The sequence below is a fragment of the Bos javanicus genome, chromosome 14 (genome assembly GCF_032452875.1).
Source record: "Bos javanicus breed banteng chromosome 14, ARS-OSU_banteng_1.0, whole genome shotgun sequence".
In the NCBI taxonomy this organism is placed as follows: domain Eukaryota; kingdom Metazoa; phylum Chordata; class Mammalia; order Artiodactyla; family Bovidae; genus Bos; species Bos javanicus.
The window spans coordinates 2,823,090-2,842,216 of record NC_083881.1 but is presented as its reverse complement, the minus strand read 5'-3'; the positions used below and the strand labels follow the sequence as shown (position 1 = coordinate 2,842,216).

The 19,127-nt window shown below is 48.6% G+C and overlaps 1 protein-coding gene across 19 annotated transcripts in view; it reads right to left on the bottom strand.

Annotated features, from left to right (window-relative positions):
- The window catches only part of PTK2 (protein tyrosine kinase 2), a 192,754-nt gene that overhangs the window by 54,861 nt on the left and 118,766 nt on the right, over positions 1 to 19,127 (bottom strand). For 12 of the 19 annotated variants that reach the window (XM_061438488.1, XM_061438469.1, XM_061438476.1 and 9 more), the window contains 4 exons: positions 18,217 to 18,247; positions 14,852 to 14,904; positions 4,751 to 4,834; positions 3,755 to 3,772 (listed from right to left, as the gene is read on the bottom strand). In XM_061438488.1, the coding sequence (XP_061294472.1) occupies positions 3,755 to 3,772; positions 4,751 to 4,834; positions 14,852 to 14,904; positions 18,217 to 18,247 (186 nt within the window). The remainder of the gene's footprint in view (positions 1 to 3,754; positions 3,773 to 4,750; positions 4,835 to 14,851; positions 14,905 to 18,216; positions 18,248 to 19,127) is intronic. The other 7 variants (XM_061438472.1, XM_061438475.1, XM_061438480.1 and 4 more) reach the window with 2 other exon arrangements.

Below are 19,127 nucleotides of genomic sequence, written 5' to 3'. Positions count from 1 at the left end.
CAAGCGCTCACTGAACAGAAACAAGGCGTGCACTCCAGGCACGCAAGGGGGGCTGCAAGCCTGAGGCGGCGGGGCCAGGCCAGGCAGAGCTGCATGCAGGCGCCCACAGCCCTGTCTGTGCTTCAGCGGTGCCCTCACGTGTCCGATGAGAACATGTCTGCCTGCGGGGATTGTCATGAGGATCACAGAGACACACATCAAGCTGCGGTGGGCCCTGAAGACGACGGGTGACTGAGGGCTGCGATCTCCTTGGTGCCCTCTGCTTCTGAGGCCTCCCTGGCAGGAGCCCTCTGGGTGGGGCTGCAGCGGCTCCCAGGACTGCCTCTTTTTATAAAACCCTCGGCAAACAGACAACCTCTGAACTGCTCTCAGGGAGAAAGAAGAAGGCTCATACATCAGGCTGGCACACAAAACTGATTTGGGAAAAAAACAAGCTGCATACACTTTTGTTTACACCATCACAAGAAAGAGTCTGCAGTTTTTGTGTCTTGGTGTGATGTGAATGCTACAAAAAAAGCTCTGGGGATTATCCAAAACACCCGGGCATCACTCGTGATGAATGTGGGTGTGGATACTGTGACACCAGGTGAACAGGGAGCTCTCGCTGCTGTGTTCTTCTCAGGCTGGTTCTCACGGGGCAGGGCCAACATTGGTGAAGGCACATGCACCTACAAAGGTTTACCGTGACCTTCTATGTAGGGCTTTTCAAGTGAGATACTTGGCGGATTTCCCCAAGAACTCTTGATATGGATTTGGTTCTACTTTCCATTTTTCTTTCCTGGTTTTTAGGATGATGGGCTAGTACGACACTGATATGAGAGGTACTTTTTCATACTCAACGGTCCCTGAACAACTGGAGTCCACTCTGAAACCATCTGGCCCCCAAATACGGTAGGAGGAAAACATAAGGGAAAAGGAGGCAGGTTGAAAGATCTCGATACAAATGAAGGGAAGAGCTGAGTGTGCTCCACTTAATCATGGTGGCCACGGCTAACGGAGACCTGGGCACCTGCCAGACACCATCACAAACAATACACGCACCATTGCTTAACCTCGGGAAAATCGTACATGGTGGGTCCTGCTCTCATCATCCTGTTTCCCAGGCTGGAACCTGAGGCCCCCAGAGGCCCTGGAGGGGCCCTGTAGGAGGGCGCCCGGGCCACTGCGTTCCAAGCTCTGCTCTTTGTCACCTTCCGCATTTATGGGGGCTTCGTCTTGTGAGACCAGACCCCCTGCGTCTTGAGACCTCAGCGCGCTCCCCTAAGTGTGCTTGGGGACTTCACCCCCAATGTGGGTCCAGCTTTTGTTCCAGGGCTGTGCCCAGGTAGGCTTTTGTGGGTCTGTGTACTTGGGAGACAATTTCAGACCATGAGTTGAATATTTCAAAATGAACACTCTGAAAAATGGAGGCCTCTGAAACCATGGGTAACACTGTAATCTGAAAGGTTTTTCAGACCATGAGTTGAATATTTCAAAATAAATACTTTGAAAAATGGTGACCTCTGAAACCCTGGATAACACTGTAATTTACAGTGTTTGTTTTCACAGTATGTGGTAAAATAAAAATGATGTGAAGACATGTTAAAAGGACAGAAACTGACAACTGAAATGAGGAAAGAAAAGTATCGAGTTCTCATTCTCAAAGATGGTGAGCGAGACCTAGTAAAGTCGCTCCAGAAACCTGGACACGCACACGGGTTCTGCTCTGTCACCCAAAGGCCTGATGCGTCTGGAGGCCCTGGGAAGGGCCAGTCTGGAGAGCAGGAGGGACGGGGCAGCGGACACTTGGATGTAAATATCAGAACTGGACCAGGATCTGCAGCCCACCAACCTCCCGGGTGCCCTCAGTCCCCTGGTGGGGAAGGGGGCGGGCGGTGCGAGTCTGTCCCCACTTACACCGGCCGGGCCTGTTGCCCTCAGGGGGCCTGAGGACGCACCGCCCCCAGAGCAGCGCGTGCAGGGGGACGCCACTGCCCAGCAGTGCAGTGCGACTGAGCGATCACAGCTCCTCACACCACCTGGACAGGCGAACCTGCGGTCAGCCTTGGAGGCTGCACGGACAGCAGGCGGAGGGGGTGGGGGCCGGGGGAGGAGGGCCTTCAGGAAGCCAGGAAGGGTGCTGCTTTGCTCTGTGACGTTAACCAGCGCTGTGACCTGCACCAGGGTCGGCACACTTTTTCTGTACAAGGTCAGAGAGTAGGTATTTTAGACTTGCTGCTCACAGTCTCCACTGCAACCACTTAACTCTGCCGCTTAAATTGCAGGGGTGAGCAGACTGGTCATGACCGAAGGTATGACTGTGTTTCGATGAAACTTACTGATGGACACGGAAATCTGAATTTCACATAGTTTTGATGCCACATTCTTTGATTTTCCTCTCAACCATTTAAAAATACATAATAAAAAAATACATAATAATCCTTTTTAGCTCAAGGAGCAATACAAAAACAGGGGTGGGCTATAATTGGACTTTGGGCCTTAGTTTGTGGATCCCTGCCTTAGACTCAGGGATTAAACCCTTAGGGCTCAGCAGATTCACCTGTAAAATGAGGATAATACTCACCCTGATTCATAGTACTGGGAAATCCAAATGTGGGGAAAGTGCACCAAAAAGTTTTCTTTAGATAAACAACGTGGTAATAACCACTTGCTTGTACTCATCTGTTTAAATTTGTATGTTTTCACAGTAATCCTCAAACCACCACCGAGGCCTCTACACATGAAGCCTCCAGGGGGCAAGTGCTTTGCTGCAGGTCACCCAACTGGTGAGCTGGCGAGGCTGGAGCCTGGGCCCTGCCGCCCATCCAGCAGCCCTGGACAGTCAGTCTCTCACCCCTCTGCTCACCAGTGAAGACAACACCTAGCTACACTCGGAATCCCTGCTGGGGGACTCGGCAGTCACACAGATAAAGGGCAGACACACAGGGAACCCTCCACGGAGGAGCTTCCAGCCAGCCACCACCAAGCAATTAGCCGGGACACAGAGCGCAGAGCTTCTGGCTGCAAGGCCCGGGAGGCAGACACCCTCCCCGTCACACGTAGCTCAGACCTTTCGCTGCAAGCACTTTGCCCATAAGGATCACGTCACCAACCCAACAGACAGGAGCACAGACGGAAGCTTCAGTCAAAGCATTTTTCTCATTGAATAGTGAGGAAAAGTGTAATCCCCCTTAATTTTAGTTTATAAAATCTCACTCCTTATTATAAAAGAGTACAAAGCTTCATGCAGGCAGCACACAAGGGAAATGAAAACAAGACACTGCACGTGACTCTTAACTTTCTAGTTTATGGTGTCCTCGACTGCCTGAAAAAACAACCGCTGCAGACAGTTCCGCAGCTGCTTCAGTCTCTGTGACTCTTAGAAATACTTTTCCTCCTGTCCTTCCTGCCACGCCACTCCCAACTATACACACGAATGTGGCAAAGTGTGTGACCCTCTCCCATTTACTGAGGAATCAAACAGTTTTGACAATTTCCCTTTACCTTTAGTTCTAATAATGAGATCCCTAAAATTCTCTATGAACATGCACAGCTCAAGTTTACCAGTGAGACGTGGTAAAGAAGCCGACGGTGACCCTTCTTCAGTTGAAGCCCTGAGCAACTCTAAAGAGATCACCAGTTCACACCATCACTGGTTTCACACATGCTCTGTTGGATCTAAGCCACATTTTGCCTTTCATTAAAAACTGAGTGGTATTTATATCCATAAATAATCATCTCACATTAGTAACACAAACGTGAAAATAAATATTACCGTCCCCACTAATTTCATCTGTGGATCCGGGTGGCATGCAAAGAAAGGGAGAGGAAGGGAAAGGGGAAGGGAGGAGAGAGAGGAAGGGAGGGGGAGAGAAGGGAAAACACTATTAAAATGACAAGCAAATCAAAGTGTAAGGAAAACACAAAAACCACCCCCACCCCAGTCTAATTCAGAAGGTAAAAGAAAGACTGCAGGATGGAGGAGCCAGCATGTTTACTTGACTTGAGGGCATTAGTGCAAGTGTGAAGCCTCCTCACATTACCCAGGAAAACAGCAGTTTAGGTGCATTTCTGCCGCATTAAGCAAAGCTAATTTGATTGCTTCTCACCATTAAATGTTAAAGACAAGTCTACTATCCTCAAAGGAACGTGCATCCTCTTGGACAGAAATGGGAACCGCGGGTCATTAGTGTGTGCGCAGGGAACAGCCCTCAGAAGGCCTCCGCAGGGAGCCCCGGGGCTCCGGCCGCTCCTCCTGGGGCTCTGCCGATGCACTTCCACTCACATCTACACAGCGTCTGCAGAAGAACCGTCCAGGTTGCTACACCCTCACCATCTCCTTCTCCTAGATAACGCTTCCGGGGCCCTGGCTGCCCGTCCTCTGCAGCATCCCTGAATATCTGCCCACGAAACAGGCGAGGAGACCCCGGGGCTCACTGGCACCATCCTCCTTCATCACTCACATGCTGTGTTAGGACACCCACGAGGCAAAGGTGTGGTACCTGCCAGCCCCTTTGGGAAAACACTGAGATCACACAGGAAGAGACTCCTCGCCCTGTCATGCATTTAAACACCAGCGAACAGGCAAACAGAGTCTTCTATCAGGACGGCCCACAGACAGTCACCTTGAACCCCAGCCCACAGCCCCTGCCGGGCAGCACTACACTGACCCCGGGGCAGGCACCATCTATAAGCATCATTAGGCTGCCGCCTGGCCGCTGTAATCAGCTGTGGTTAAGAGGAGAGCCTGTGCAAAAGCTGAGTGCAGTACCCGCAGAAGAAGGTTCGTGGGCACAGAAGACCAAGGGGAGGAAGCGCCTAGCCTTCTTAACCTTAGGTTGGCAGTGACTGACTCCTTATACAGAGGCAGGAGGAGGGAAGAGAAAAACAGAAACACATTATTTCAATACCAGAGAAAACTTATGTTACATTGTAAGGCATAGCTATAAAGACAAGTACAAAGTTGCAATGCTTTTATGTGACTACTGGTACACTTGATTTCTTAATATAATTGACTTGAGAGACATTAGTATTTTAAAATGCGGTTTTCTCTCTTAAGAAAGAGTAGCACTAGATACTGAAACTTTAAGCAAGACATGAAGAGGTCAGCCAGATCCACAAAGCCAGCGGAGCGAGCAAAGGTATAGATGCCTTTACGAAGAATAAAGCTGACACACGACGGCACAAGCAACAGAGACCGATGGACACAGGCTCTCGTGAGCAGCTAACGTTCAACTGCAAAGAGAACAGTGCAGAGAACTAGCAGCTCTTGATTTGTAAAAGAGCTTTATCAGCACTTTCCCCCAAACCATCAGCAAAGACACAGACCTTAAGTGTACACCTCAAATAAACTGCTTTCACATAAAAAACTGGAGCCAGGGTATCTGAACACAAGGCTCCGAAGCCCTCCGTCTACCAGCATCCGCTCCTCATTCACTGTCATTCACGTACTGAAAACTCTCTTGAAAGTCAACTCTCTATCAGGCACTTGCTGGATGAACGAGACACATGCCAGCCCTCCTGGAGCTGGAGACGTGACAACTGCGATGCGGTGAGGGCAACAGCGGACACGTGGCAGTGGGGTCAGTACAAGGGCGGCCCCACCCTCTGATATGCACGGGCGACACCACGTGACGGAGAAGCCGCAGCTCCACAGGCTCCCGTCAACAAAGGTGAGGACTCCAGGGGCGGGCCCGGGGAGGGCAGGGTCAGGATGAGGATGGCGGCAGCTTGCTGCCATCAGTCCACATTGAGGAGCGGAAATGAGAAGAATGGAAACAATTTGGTCACATTTCCGCAGGGTGTGTTGTGATCTCAACAACGTGAGTCCTTGAGATCTGCCCACCTGCCTCCCTCAGCCCATACCCAACTCCCTGACCAAACTCCTCTCAACCTTAACGACCAGAGTACAGGAAATTCAGGAATACAGGGGCCAGAGAGCGACCTGCTCAGCACAGCGTCACAGAACTGCAATCGGCCAGACTCAGGGCGTGGGGCGCGGTGTGAGGGACGTGATTTCCTCCACAGATACATACAGACAGTGCACAGAGACTGCAGGGGTACACAGCCAAGCTCATCCAGCACCGCCTGTCTGACCCCCAACTGGACACCACCAAGAGTGACAAGGCCTTAAAACTAAGGAATCGCAACACGGAATGACAGTTGGCGTTAAGGAATTACTGTTAGCTTTCTTACAGTATAATAAAACTGCTTTTAAAAAGTCTTCATCTTCTAGAAACACTTACAGATGACTATGCCTTAGAGGTGCTTTAAGACAATCAGAGGCGGTGGTTTAGTCTCTAAGTCTTGTCCGACTCTGCGAGTCCATGGACTATAGTCTGTCAGGCTCCTCTGTCCATGGGACTCTCCAGGCAAGAATATTGGAGTAGGTTGCCATTTCCTTCTCCAGGGGATCTTCCCAACCCAGGGATCGAATCCAGGTCTCCTGCGTTGCAGGCAGACTCTTTACCAACTGAGCTATGAGGGAAGACAATCAATGAGGAATAAGAGGGTGGAGGCAGGGATGAAGTGACTGGATTTTAGTTACTGAATCTGGGTGATGAGTATCTGGAGATTCACTACCTCGTTCTACTCTCTCTACTTCTGTATTATATTTGGAAATTCCCAGGATAAAGAGTTAAGAAGCTAAAAATTCAAAAGCACAACAATATCCATTCATTCACATGATCCCTTGCATGTAAAAATATCATATACATTTTATATCATGCAGTTTGATTTTTAATAAATCCCACAATTATTATGCATCCATGACACATGACTAGAAAGCCATGAGGTCAAATTCCGGAATTTATATTTTAAAAGTTTCAAGCCTTCCTTTAAAATTTTTCTCTATGAATGAAAAAAAGAAAAAAACAACCAATCCCCAAAATTGGGTCTTTGGACAATATCTGTTTTTATATTTAATACGATAATACTTGGGCTTCTTGTATTAATAATAATAAATTTTAAGATTATCAAAGTTTATTCATTCAGTTCAGTTCAGTCGCTTAGTCATGTCTGATTCTTTGCAACCCCATGGATTGCAGCAGGCCAGGATTCCCTGTCCATCACCAACTCCCGGAGCTTGCTCAAACTCACGTCCATCGCATCGGTGATGCCATCCATCCATCTCATCCTCTGTTCCCCTTCTCCTCCTGCCTTCCATCTTTCCCAGTATCAGGATCTCTTCCAATGAGTCGGTTCTTCACCATCAGGTGGCCAAAGCATTGGAGTTTCAGCTTCAGCATCAGTCCTTCCAATGAATATTCAGGACCAATCTCCTTTAGGATGGACTGGTTGGCTCTCCTTGCAGTCCAAGGGATTCTCACAAGTCTTCTCCAACACTACAGTTCAAAAGCATCAATTCTTTGGTGCTCAGCTTTCTTTATAGTCCAACTTTCACATCCATACATGACTACTGGAAAAACCATAGCCTTGACTAGACGGACCTTTGTTGGTAAAGTAATGTCTCTGTTTTTTAATATGCTACTTAGGTTGGTCACAGCTTTTCTTCCAAGGCTGCAGTCACCATATGTAGTGATTTTGGAGCCCCCGAAATAAAGTCTGTCACTGTTTCAATTGTTTCCCCATCTATTTGCCATGAGGTGATGGGACTGGATGCCATGATCTTAGTTTTCCAAATATTGAGTTTTAATGCAACTTTTCACTCTCCTCTTTCACTATCATCAAGAGGCTCTTTCGTTCTTTGCTTTCACCACCATAAGGGTGGTGTCATCTGGGTATCTGAGGTTATTGATATTTCTCCTGGCAATCTTGATTCCAGCTTGTGCTTCATCCAGCCTGGCATCTCGCATGATGTACTCTGCATATAAGTTAAATAAGCAGGGTGACAATATACAGGCTTGACGTACTCCTTTCCCGATTTGGAAGCTGTCTGTTATTCCATGTCCAGTTCTAACTGTTGCTTCTTGACCTGCATACAGATTTCTCAGGAGCAAGGAGAATAAGATGGCTCATCAGCCAAATACTCCCAAACCCTGGCCACCACGAGGGACGCTTTCCTACAGGCCAGAGCTTGGAACATACAGGTCAGAGTGCTCTTGAGGAAGCAGCAGCACACAGCCCCTCACTGAGTGGGGCCAACAAGGAGCAGCAGGGCACACTCTACTCTGGAAACTGCGTCCACAGGGCCTGAGGACAGATCTGTGGCCTGGAAGTTTACCCGAGTAAATATCCTCTGTAAATTTCTGTTGCACTCATGATTGCTCCGATCTCATTCGGATTCTTTTTCATCTGAAAGTGTCCCCGCGGGGGGTCCTACATGTGTCTGCCCATCTCCAGCCTGCAGCTGAGGAGCAGGAAACCAGCCTGGCTCTGGGTGCTTCTTCAGGGCATTAGCCTACAACACACGCTGTGGGTAGTTCAGAACCCATGGGACTCCTGTAGAAGCCAGAGAGGAGAGGGCTGCAATCAGGCAGCAGCCTCAAATCTCAAGAGAGGCAAAGGGAGTCCAAACGCTGTAACAATGGTGCGAGGAGGGAGAGTCCAGATGCTGTAACAATGGTGCAAGGAGAGGTCCTGGGAGGAAGGAGACAGCACAGGGGGTGGGGGGTGGGGGCAAAGGTATTCTGCCGATCATGACTTCCTCATTCAGGTACAACACGATCAATCACCCTGCCCCCACCCAGCCAGAGACCTCTAAACGTCTCTCCTAACCCCACACTGACCGCAGGACTCTAGTTATGACTGTCGGAATCAGAAGCATTTCCAGTAAGACAAGTACTGTGAATAAGTCAAACCCCCAATACTTACCACATGAGTGGGTGAATGAAAGTCGCTCAGTCATGTCCGACTCTGTGACCCCATGGACTTCTGTCCGTGGAAGTCTCCAGGACAGAATACTGGAGTGGGTAGCCATTCCCTTCTCCAGGGGATCTTCCCAACCCAGGGATTGAACCCAGGTCTCCCTCACTGCAGGCGGATTCTTTACCAGGTAAGCCACCAGTGCACATAAAAACCATCAGTTGCATTAGTTTGATTAAATTATGTCATAAGACACATAATTTACAAAAATTAGCCTCACAGGTAATAGGCCAGCAATCTCCAACTTTTTTGGCAACAAGAACTAGATTTAAGGGAGACGGTATTTCTATGACTCAAAGGTAGGGGGTGACTCAGGCGGTCATTTGAGTGAAGGGGGGCAGAAGGTGAAGCCTGGCTCCCTTGCCTGCGGCTCACCTTTTCCTGGTTCCTAACAAGCTGAGGACCCAAGGACCAGGACTGGTCCGCAGCCCGGGGGCTTGGGGACCCCTGTACTAGGCGACAGTACTCTAAATTAGGGCACTTAAACAATTCCTGAAAGCTTTCACTTAAAATCAAGCTTTCAGTATAGATGGAGACTGCCTTCTAAATCAGTTACCAAAAGTGAAACTAGGCTGTAAACCAGATGAAAAAAACTCATTCAAACTTGAAGGTAGGGCAGATATTTGGATTCCAACAGAACAGTCAGAAATGAGTCAACACTATGCTATTGCTATTCCTGATAAATGGAAGAAAAACCACCCTGAAATCGGACTCAGACTCTTCCAGGAAAATTCTCCTCCCTTCTCACATCGACACCTCCTGCCTTCCAACATCTCGGTGTGATTTGATGAGAAGACAGTGGGTTTCAGAGCCCAGATCTGGGTTTCCACCAGACTCTCTGCTTTGGCTAGCTACGTGAGCCACACCTCACCACCCTAGCTCACCTGTGAAGTGGGAAAAGGAGGAAGACTGTCCTGAGGCTTAAACAAGACAATGCTTGTGAGTGTGCATAATCTCTGAGCCTCACTCATAGCTAAGTAACTACTTGTATTTACAAAGCAGTGGCAGCGCAATGAATGAATTGCAGGCTTAGTGCTTCAGAGACAGTGAGAAAAAAGGAGAAAAAAACGCAATTATTAAAGATAGCATCACTGACTCAATGGACATGAATTTGAACAAACTCTGGGAGACGGTGGAGGGCAGGGAAGCCAGGCGTGCTGCAGTTCATGGGGTCGCAAAGAGTCAGACATGACTTAGCAGCTGAACACCAACCCACATACCACCTAATATTTTACAGAACTTCACAAACTACTTCTACATATATTAAGTAGCTGCTTTAGTATTTGTAACGAAGCAGCTTAATGCAAATGACATTTGTCAACTTTTAGTTTAGGATAATTTTTAGTCACTATGTGTAATTTTAAATAGCTAGAATGATGCTGCAAGGTTAACAACTAAACCAGAAGAATCGGTTACAAAGCAAAAAAAATTTTTTTTTAATTTATAATAAACATCCCATTGCAAAGTATCACTACAGAGTGATACATGTGTTCACCACCAAGGGCTCAGCAGAGACAATCAAACCAAACATTTCTAACAAAAGGAAAAGGTCATGGCCTTGGTTGTGGTGACAGACACAGAAGAGAGAATACAGTCTTCTGATCTCCAACCCCGTTACCACAACCCAGACATGTGACAGGAGCCATGGGCACAGTGAAGTGGTTGTCACAGGTCATCAGCATTTCTGTTACACTTAAGGTCCCACTGCTTCACTAGAGGCCTGGTTATTTAAAACAGACAAACAGAATCTTGAAACACAAAAAACAACCGAAAACCAAAGTTTCTGCCTTTGGAATATTTAAAATTCAGCTTCATTCAGTGAACAAAGCACCTGCATTCCGGGGAATCTTCATCCACACAAACATTGCTCAAGCCCCCCACCTACTCCAGGTGCCCCTCTGACACACACAGACCCCTTAGGACAAGCGAAGGCCTTTCCATGTACTGCTAACTGTGCTCCAGAAGAAACACGGTTCCTAAAATCATACACATAGGCTAGAAAAGTTGACTCTAGGCCCTCTGAGAAGGTGCCCAGGGAAATGCTCTATTCTGGGGGCTATTTCCATAAACCAGCTCATCTCACGCTTACATTAGAGCGAAACTCTAGATCTCAGAGACAAGACTGCATATACTGGACATGGACTGTAAACTGGCTCATCTCACACTTACATTAGAGCAAAACTCTAGATCTCAGAGACAAGACTGCATATACTGGACATGGACTGTAAACTGGCTCATCTCAAACTAACGTTAGAAACTCCAGCTCTCAGAAACAAGACTGCGTATGTTCAACATGGACTGAAACTGGACCCTACTGAGGATGGTCTGAAACTCTACTTCCTCACAAAGAGATACGCAGGAGGGCCTGGAACCCGTGATCATGAGCTGGGGACTGTTTGCTGACATCCAGACTTCAGCCTTCCCACTGGCTGGCCTCTGGACCCCTTGCCCCAAACTGCCTAGGGGTGCATGCAGAAGGGTTCATCATGACCAGCACTTGGGGAGTCTGTGAGCCCAGCAGCTCTCGAGGCCACTATCCACTCTGAGGGTCCCTGCCTTTCTCCCTGTCCCCCCACCAAAGTGCAGTCCTCCAAGCCCTAGCACCAATCTCCGCACCTTGCTCAGGCAGCCGATTCACCTAAAAACAATCCCTGAGCACTCTGTCCTAGACAGGAACGACAAATAGAACATGTCTTTGTCTATGATGGAGTTGTGGTCTAGGGGATAAGAAGGTTTCTAAGCTCGTATCTATTTAAAGATTATCCACAATAGTGGCATGTATGGCAGGCGAGACAACTCTGAGGAAGGAGGGTCCTGGAGTAGGCAGGGAGGGCTTCAGGAGGGGGTGGCATTTGAAGCCAGCCTTAAAGACTAGGGAAGAGCTTCTCAGTTGTGACTGTATAAAAAATAGGGGAATCAGGCAGTCCCACTTTCTCCATCTTCCCAGCTGATTCTTCATCTGTACTTGGGATCATCTCCCTTAAATTATTACTGAAAGGCAACATAACCTAGAGGGCAATAACGACCTGAGTTCAGTCCTTGCTCCATCGTTTTCAAGCTGTGTGACACTGAACAAGCCCTCTCTGTCTTTCCTCCTGTCTGTGAAATGGGGAGACGATAAAGACCTGGGAGGTCGTCACAAGGATTAACAAGGTAATGTCTAATGCTATGCACAGCACCTTGAGTGCCTAATAAGGAGAGAGCTGTCACCTCTCTGCTGGGTGTGCCCTTGCCTGCCCTGCCCCGGCCTCTCAGCTCTCTGGCTGGTGCTGAGTTTGCCAAGCTTCCACTGTAGGGCCTGGCGCTCACTGTCCCAGTGTCCGCAGGCCCCAAGTCTCACTGTATTCAGTCAACTGCTCAGAGGGACGTCCCTGGACCTCTACCCTCACTCTGCATCTGCCTGCTTGATTTCCATCCAGCGTCTCTGTCTCCTGCACAGAACATCAGGTCCGCACAGGAGCAAGCTGGCTCCGTCCACCAGTGCACCCCAGCATCTGGAACAAGGCCTAGCACAGAGCAGGCACTGAGCAGCACCTGATGATGGACTTTCTAAGACTGGACTAATAGCCACCTTGCAGGGGTTTGCTGGGGTGGGACAGGATAGACTATGACAGAAAAGCAGGTCATGACTGCTGGCCACAGTCAGGCTGAGCCTCAGCCACCACCACACCATCCTGGAGACAGATCGGCTTGTGGCGTGGGGGACCGGCGTGGCGCTCCACTGAGTCTGCGGGTGGCTGAGGTTAACCACAGCACACCCGCGTGGTTTCCAGGCTACCAGATAAAAAAGAATCTTGAGGTTTGGCAGAAGTCTTGGTCATCTAGGTGTCACCTTAACAGCTTAAGAGCTAAGTGCAAGGCGCAGCTCTTGGCCAGCCATACTGCTGGGATGGCGTGTTCAAGAGTCTTTGCACGCCGTGAGTCCAACTCCATGGAAGGGAGCAAGTCATGAGCGGGGTGACGGAGGAGTGACAGGAATCTAAGAGGTACATCCAGTCACTAAATATTCATGGGACATGGAACGTTCTTTGTGGCCTGTGAATGAAGGTTTGGTGGTTCCGTGAACCACCAAAGTGGTGGCCACGTGTGGAACAGCATCACTGACTCTGAAGAATGGAAAGATTTTGACGTGTGATGATGAAAAGGCTGTGCTGGCCGGTGGAGCAGTCTGAGCAGAACTACAGGGGGAAGGAGGTGAACAGAGGGGCCAGATGCTCGACAGAACTGTGTGAAGACCTGTATGGAGGACGGGGGCGGGCTGCGCAGAGACGTTGGGAAGCCTCGGGGCCAAGCTGAGGAAAGATTCTGCCAAGGGAATCGCCTACCTACATTCAGTAAAGGGGGGAGTATCCTGAGAGCTGCTGTAGAGAAGGGGCTGCAGCGTGAACTCCAGTCCAGGGTGCCTGGGGAGGACAGTGAAGGCGGATCAGGACGGGGGTGCTGGGAGAGGTGACACCCACAAGTGTCTTAACGGGCAGCTGTGGAAAAACGCTGAGGACATTACGAAATGGAAGAAATGAGACCCGAAGCTTCCGTGAGGCCTGTCGTGTTTTGTCGCAACCCGGAGTTGTGATGAGCTTGGCAGGGTGTGTCAGCTCAGCATCGCACAGAGCGCCTGCAGAGCACAGGGGCGCCCAGGTCAGTGAGGACCACCGGTGCCTCCCAGCTGGCCGCCCAGGCTCGCTTCCAGTCCAGCGGGGGACGACTGGAGCGCTTAGGAATGACTCAGCGCTGGCTGGATAGCTCCTCTTCTGTGGAGCACGGTACAAAACACCCTCTGATGCTGACAAGTTCTCCGCCACCAGGCCACTCGGGTGGGCGGTGGCGTCTCTCTCCAACTAGATCACGACCCCGAAGGGCCTGCTCCCTGCCTGCCAAATCTCCTGCGCCACCACAGACTGGAGATGCCAAGCTACTCAGCCCCCGTGCGTCACCCTGGGCTGAGGGGAGGCTGCCGGCGTCCGGCACCGCCCGGCAGCACAAGCTCCGGCACTGAACAGGCCTCCCCCCACATCGGGAAGGGGTTGACTCCTGAGCCGCAGGGCTCCCCCTACACCCCTGCCCCACGAGGTTCCTCACTAGAGGACCTCTGCTAAGCACAAAAGCATGAATACCAACACAAATATTTCTTGAGAAGGGGGCTGTGGGATGTTTACGGATGATAAAAAAAATAAGCGATTATATTTGTATGCTGGAACATTAACAAATAATTCAGTCATCAACTAGGCAAATGCACAAAACTAAATTTTAGGTAAAAATTCACTCAAGGTAAATTAAACTAACAAGAATTAGACTTCTTCTAAGTCAGACTGTCAGACAGTAGAGTTTTAGGAATCTGTTATTTTAGAAATGTGACATAGATGAGAACATACTATATATGTGTGCATATGGATATACATGTGTATATATACATGTATATACACACGTTTAGCATGTGTATTTTAAGATGCCAAACCTGGGTCCATAGAAGATGCTTTTTCCCACCTTTCCTCTATTTTCTACATTTTTAAATGGGGGGGAAAAGGCACATGTATTTTGAGAAACATATCAGAGAAAGCACACCATGCTCATCACACCAGTAAATAGTTAAGATACTGCTTATGTCAATATCTTAACTGTATCTTTTAAAAAGCAATATTCAAACACCATTTTATGTTACTTGTTAACAAAAAAAGCTGTTTATAAATATTCCACATCTCTTGAACTTCAAAAAATAATAAATACACAAAGCATATTATGTTAATTTTTGAACTGCAAGCATAAATTATAATGGCAGCTTCGAAAGCAAACATTTTCACTCTACAATTAACATGGCATTAAAACTGAAACATAACTTGGAATTCTAAGTAATTTGTGAGTAATCTACTACTGTAAAATTATACAAATTTTAAAGTTACTTTTAAGTTTTAAAAATTAAATAACTTTAATCTTTAACATTCATAATCTAGCCTAGAAAGACATAATCCTCATAAGAATGAGCAGAGGTCAGACACACGGGGCCCCCTCCCACCGCTGTGGGCACCCTGCTGCCGCCCATGTGGCCTCTTACCTGACACGGAGACCGCATGGGTGCGCACGCCCTGCTTCTCGCTGTTGGCCAGCCTGGAACAGAGGTGCAAAGCGTGAGCGCCCCACTCTCCAGACCACGCTGCTGGCATTCACATGCACGCCAGCTGCCCAGAACCAGGACGGCTGTGCCCTCTCCCAGGGAGACGGCACAGTCCAGAGGGGGACTTTGTGAAATACCAGATTCTATCACCCGAGGTCCTTAAAGCCTGCTTTAACGTTTTAAAGACCAGAAGTGCAGGCCGACGAGGGAAGGAACGCTGAGCCACAACACTGCTGAGCGTGGTGCGCATGGCCTGAATCACTTCAGATGCTGGGCTGCCGAGGGGAGACGCCCGCGACTGAGGAGTCCTCTGGACACGGCACTGGCCCTGCTGCCGTTTAGAGCGTGATCAAGAGCAGGCAGGATGGTGACACATACTGTCATTATTTACAGACTGACACAGGTAAGGTTAACACATCTGGTTATTCATTTCATGAAATGGCTCAACAATGGTAGTGTTTTACACACACATCCACATAAAATCATATTTTGGTCAAAGGTTTTAAGCACATTAAAAAAAAATCCAAGTATAGTTCAATTCAAACTTTTCGAAAAAGCATAAAACAGAGAGGAAAAAGGAACCCTACAGTCTTCAGGTGTCAAAATTATTTTGCTCTTTTCATAAAAGAAAACTTTTTTTCTGATACATAAATATTTACTCTAGAAATACTGAACAGGAATTTTCCTTAGTAAACAGAATTTATATTGGAAGTCTTGGAGCTTAATATATCCCTTCTGAGAACTAGAAATATTCAATGTGCAACTGCACAACCTCTAGAAAGTGTTAGTCGCTCAGTTGTGTCACTCTCTGCGACCCCACGGACAGCAGTCCACCAGACTCCGCTGTCCATGGGGTTCTCCAGGCAAGAATACTGGAGTGGGTAGCCATTCCCTTCTCCAGGGGATCTTCCTGGCCCAAGGATTGAACCTGGGTCTTCTGTATTGCAGGTGGATTCTTTACCCACTGAGTGACCGGGGAAGGTTTACAGCACAAAGCCATACACATCAGTTCTTTTACTGAATTTGCTACACGTTTGAAATGGTATGTCTATAATAAAAGTTTAACCAGAGTGTTCTAACAAACCACCAGCTCCTCTTCCACTGCAGCCACCTGACTGATCGTAATTCCCTCTCAACTGCATTTATTGGGAGGTCACAGGTGCACGTTCCTAATACACAGGCCACGGTCCTCTGCCTCTGTCCCACAGACAGCATGTTGCGTCGTCCTCTGCTGTCGGCTGGGGCACTTTTCTGAATCAACCTGCTCACAAACACCTCTCTGATCAGTGGTAACAACACGTCTGCCGCTCTGTGATTTGTGGAAATTCTGCTCCTTTCTAGTATCTGTTAGCACTTCTAATCTACTCCCTTACTCCTCACTTTTACGTCTATATTTACAATTCCTGTGCATTTAATCCACAGTCATCTCTCAAAGACTTTCTACAACTGAAAATATTATGAGCACGAATTTCTTGCCTGATTTTATAATTAATAAACAATAATTTTAATTAGTTAATATCCATTAATTCATAACATTAATACATATCTATTAAATGTTGTTGGGTTTGTGAAACAATGCCTAAAAGCTGAGAGAAATGGTCTCACCCCCCCACCACTTGCCTGCTCAGCAACTGTGTACCTACTGGGTGCCACCTACTGTCCCGTGTCAGGCCTACAGGCCCCCTGACCCCGGCCATCAGTGAAGCCCAAGAGTGAGAGCAGCAGAGAGGTGACTGTTACTCAGATAAGTTACGGAAAAACACAGGGCTGCTTCCAGGACTGGAGTGATGGGGGGTTTTCAGATGAAGTGATGCAGGGTGAGACCTGAGCAGGGCCCTGCTGAAGGAGGGACGTGGGCTCCAGGAGCCGAAGGGCATTCAGTGTGGCTGAAGCTTGAGTGTGGGAGCAGAAGCAAGGCTGGAGAGGCCGCACAGCCTCTCCCCAGACGGCTGAAGGATATGGGCATTTATCCAAGAGCAGCAGCATCCACACAGGACTTTGAGAGGAAAGCTCCCTCCCGATGCTGCAGAGAAGACAGGCAAAGGCATGCAGAGGATGGGAGCCAGGGGTCTGTGGCGCTGTCCTCTGAGGCTAGCCCCTGGCTGGTGTCGAGGAGGGCTGCCACCATCCCTACTAATCAGGACAGCTCCCTGTCCTGAGGCCAATGGTGCAAATCATATGGCCCATGCTGAGCTCTTGCCTTCCGTTTGGGAGACTGGAATCTGGGCACACGCCAAGCACAGGGTGCACACGGGACCAGGCCCACGTAAAGGGGGGGCGCTGAGTCTCTCACGAGCTTCCCTGGGAGACCACTCTCCATGTGTCCTGCCTGCGCCCCTGAGAGAGGGCCCCCGGGGCTGCCCGGCCCCTCTGAACACCAGGCCGTCGCACTCTCCCTGGGCTGTCATGCATCGCAACCATGAGAGCCTTTATATGCCGAGTCCTGGGCATTCCTTCTAGAGAATCCCTGCACGAAGTGGTCCAGGGGACCCCGACACAGGCGTCTGCTAGTAGAGCCCAGACAGGTGCTAACAGCTAACAACCGGGGAGGGTGGTGGGCAGGTGAAGTGCATGGGCCTGACAGTTCGGAAGCAGAAAGGGAGGGACTGGCAGTGGAGGAGAGGGAGTGACAGGTCAGAGGCGCCCAGGCTCTGCTCCCTTAGCCCCTGTGCAGCGCCAGGGGCGTCTCCTCAAGTCCCTCCCTCTGAGCTCTCGGCACCCAGCTGCATACCTGACTGTGAGCGTGGTGCCTTTCATGTGCTCCCCAATCCCTAGCACGCTGGCTGAGGACAGAGAAGCTCGGGCCTTCTTCACTTTTACAGATTAAAGTATCTACTATGAAATCCGTGACACAAACATGTTTTAAAATTAACCTAAGTTGCATATCTTTAATTTTCTCACTTGTAAAATAGCCAGAATGGTACTGACTTTCAGGTCTCTGTGCAGACTGCCGTTGCCTATATAGTAACCATCTGACAACAGACCCCTCTCCTGTTATCACTACTATTCTTGAGCTTCTTACTGAACTTCAAGGGAAGATTCACTTTACACTTCTGACTAAACCTAAATACTTGTAAAGCAATTATCCTTCAATAAAAAATAAATGAATTAAAACAACAACAACAACAACAAAAAACCTAAATACTTTAGATGATTTACAACTGATTTCTTTCTGGAAATACTTGCTTTCTGATTTCCTAATCATACATGTAGAAATTTCATTACTCAGGCAAATGTAAAATAAAGCATGGAGACTTTCAGTCTCTAATGCAACGGACTAACAAGGCACAGAGAGTGGTACTTACTTTGGTATCGATGGCAAAGCCCGTTCACCTTCTGTGGAAAAAAATGAAAAGAGAGAGATGAGATTCCTTTGGAAAAGACTGTATGTAGAAACCAAAGAAGATGAGTCCTATCCCAGAATTTTAGCAATAATCCTTTAAACGCAGCTGTTATATGCCTGTGATGGGTTAACACAGCTTTATTTTCAGTATTTATGACAAACATGCTGTCTGCAGGTGCAGACTACAGGAAAGGCACTGCCTCTCAAAACCAGGCTAAGGGATAAACAGAAGAAAGCTGTTCTTCCCAGGAGACGTTAGAGAAGAAAGAATTTTTCATAATCAAAGCCAACATTCTTTACAAAGACTGAACACCCTGCATAGGTTTGGCTACTCCAAAATCTATACAGGGAACACAGAAATTCAAAGGAAACAAACCCACCGGCTCTGTAGCTGCCAGAGGAACGTGGGTCCCGGGCAGCCGAGGGGCCAGCAGCCTCAGAGCCTGAGGAGGCCCAGGGACGCAGCTGGGGGAGGTGCTGGGGCCCCTACACAAGGGCCGACCCCCACGATGACGGCTGGGCTCCGGCCGGGGCATCACAGGGGAGCTCAGGACTTGCTCAGGGGCTGGGGAGACGCGTTCCCCAGCTGTCCTTAGTGAACCAGGAAGCACGGAGCCCCTGGTTTAACCTCTCTTATCTGGATTAACCTGGTGGTAAAGCCAGGTTAATTTCCCACCAGTCCCCTGGCTGCCTGGGAAAAGGGTTACTCTTGTCTTGGTAATGTGAAATTATGACCCTAATTTGCACAATTCTTTCCTCTGAGGAGAATTTAACTAAAAATTGAAAAACTGCCACTGAGTTTTCTCTAAATTAAAGGATAAGTTAGGTAAGGCCCCACAAGAAGGTCCGGGGTAACAGAGCAACTCTGATAGA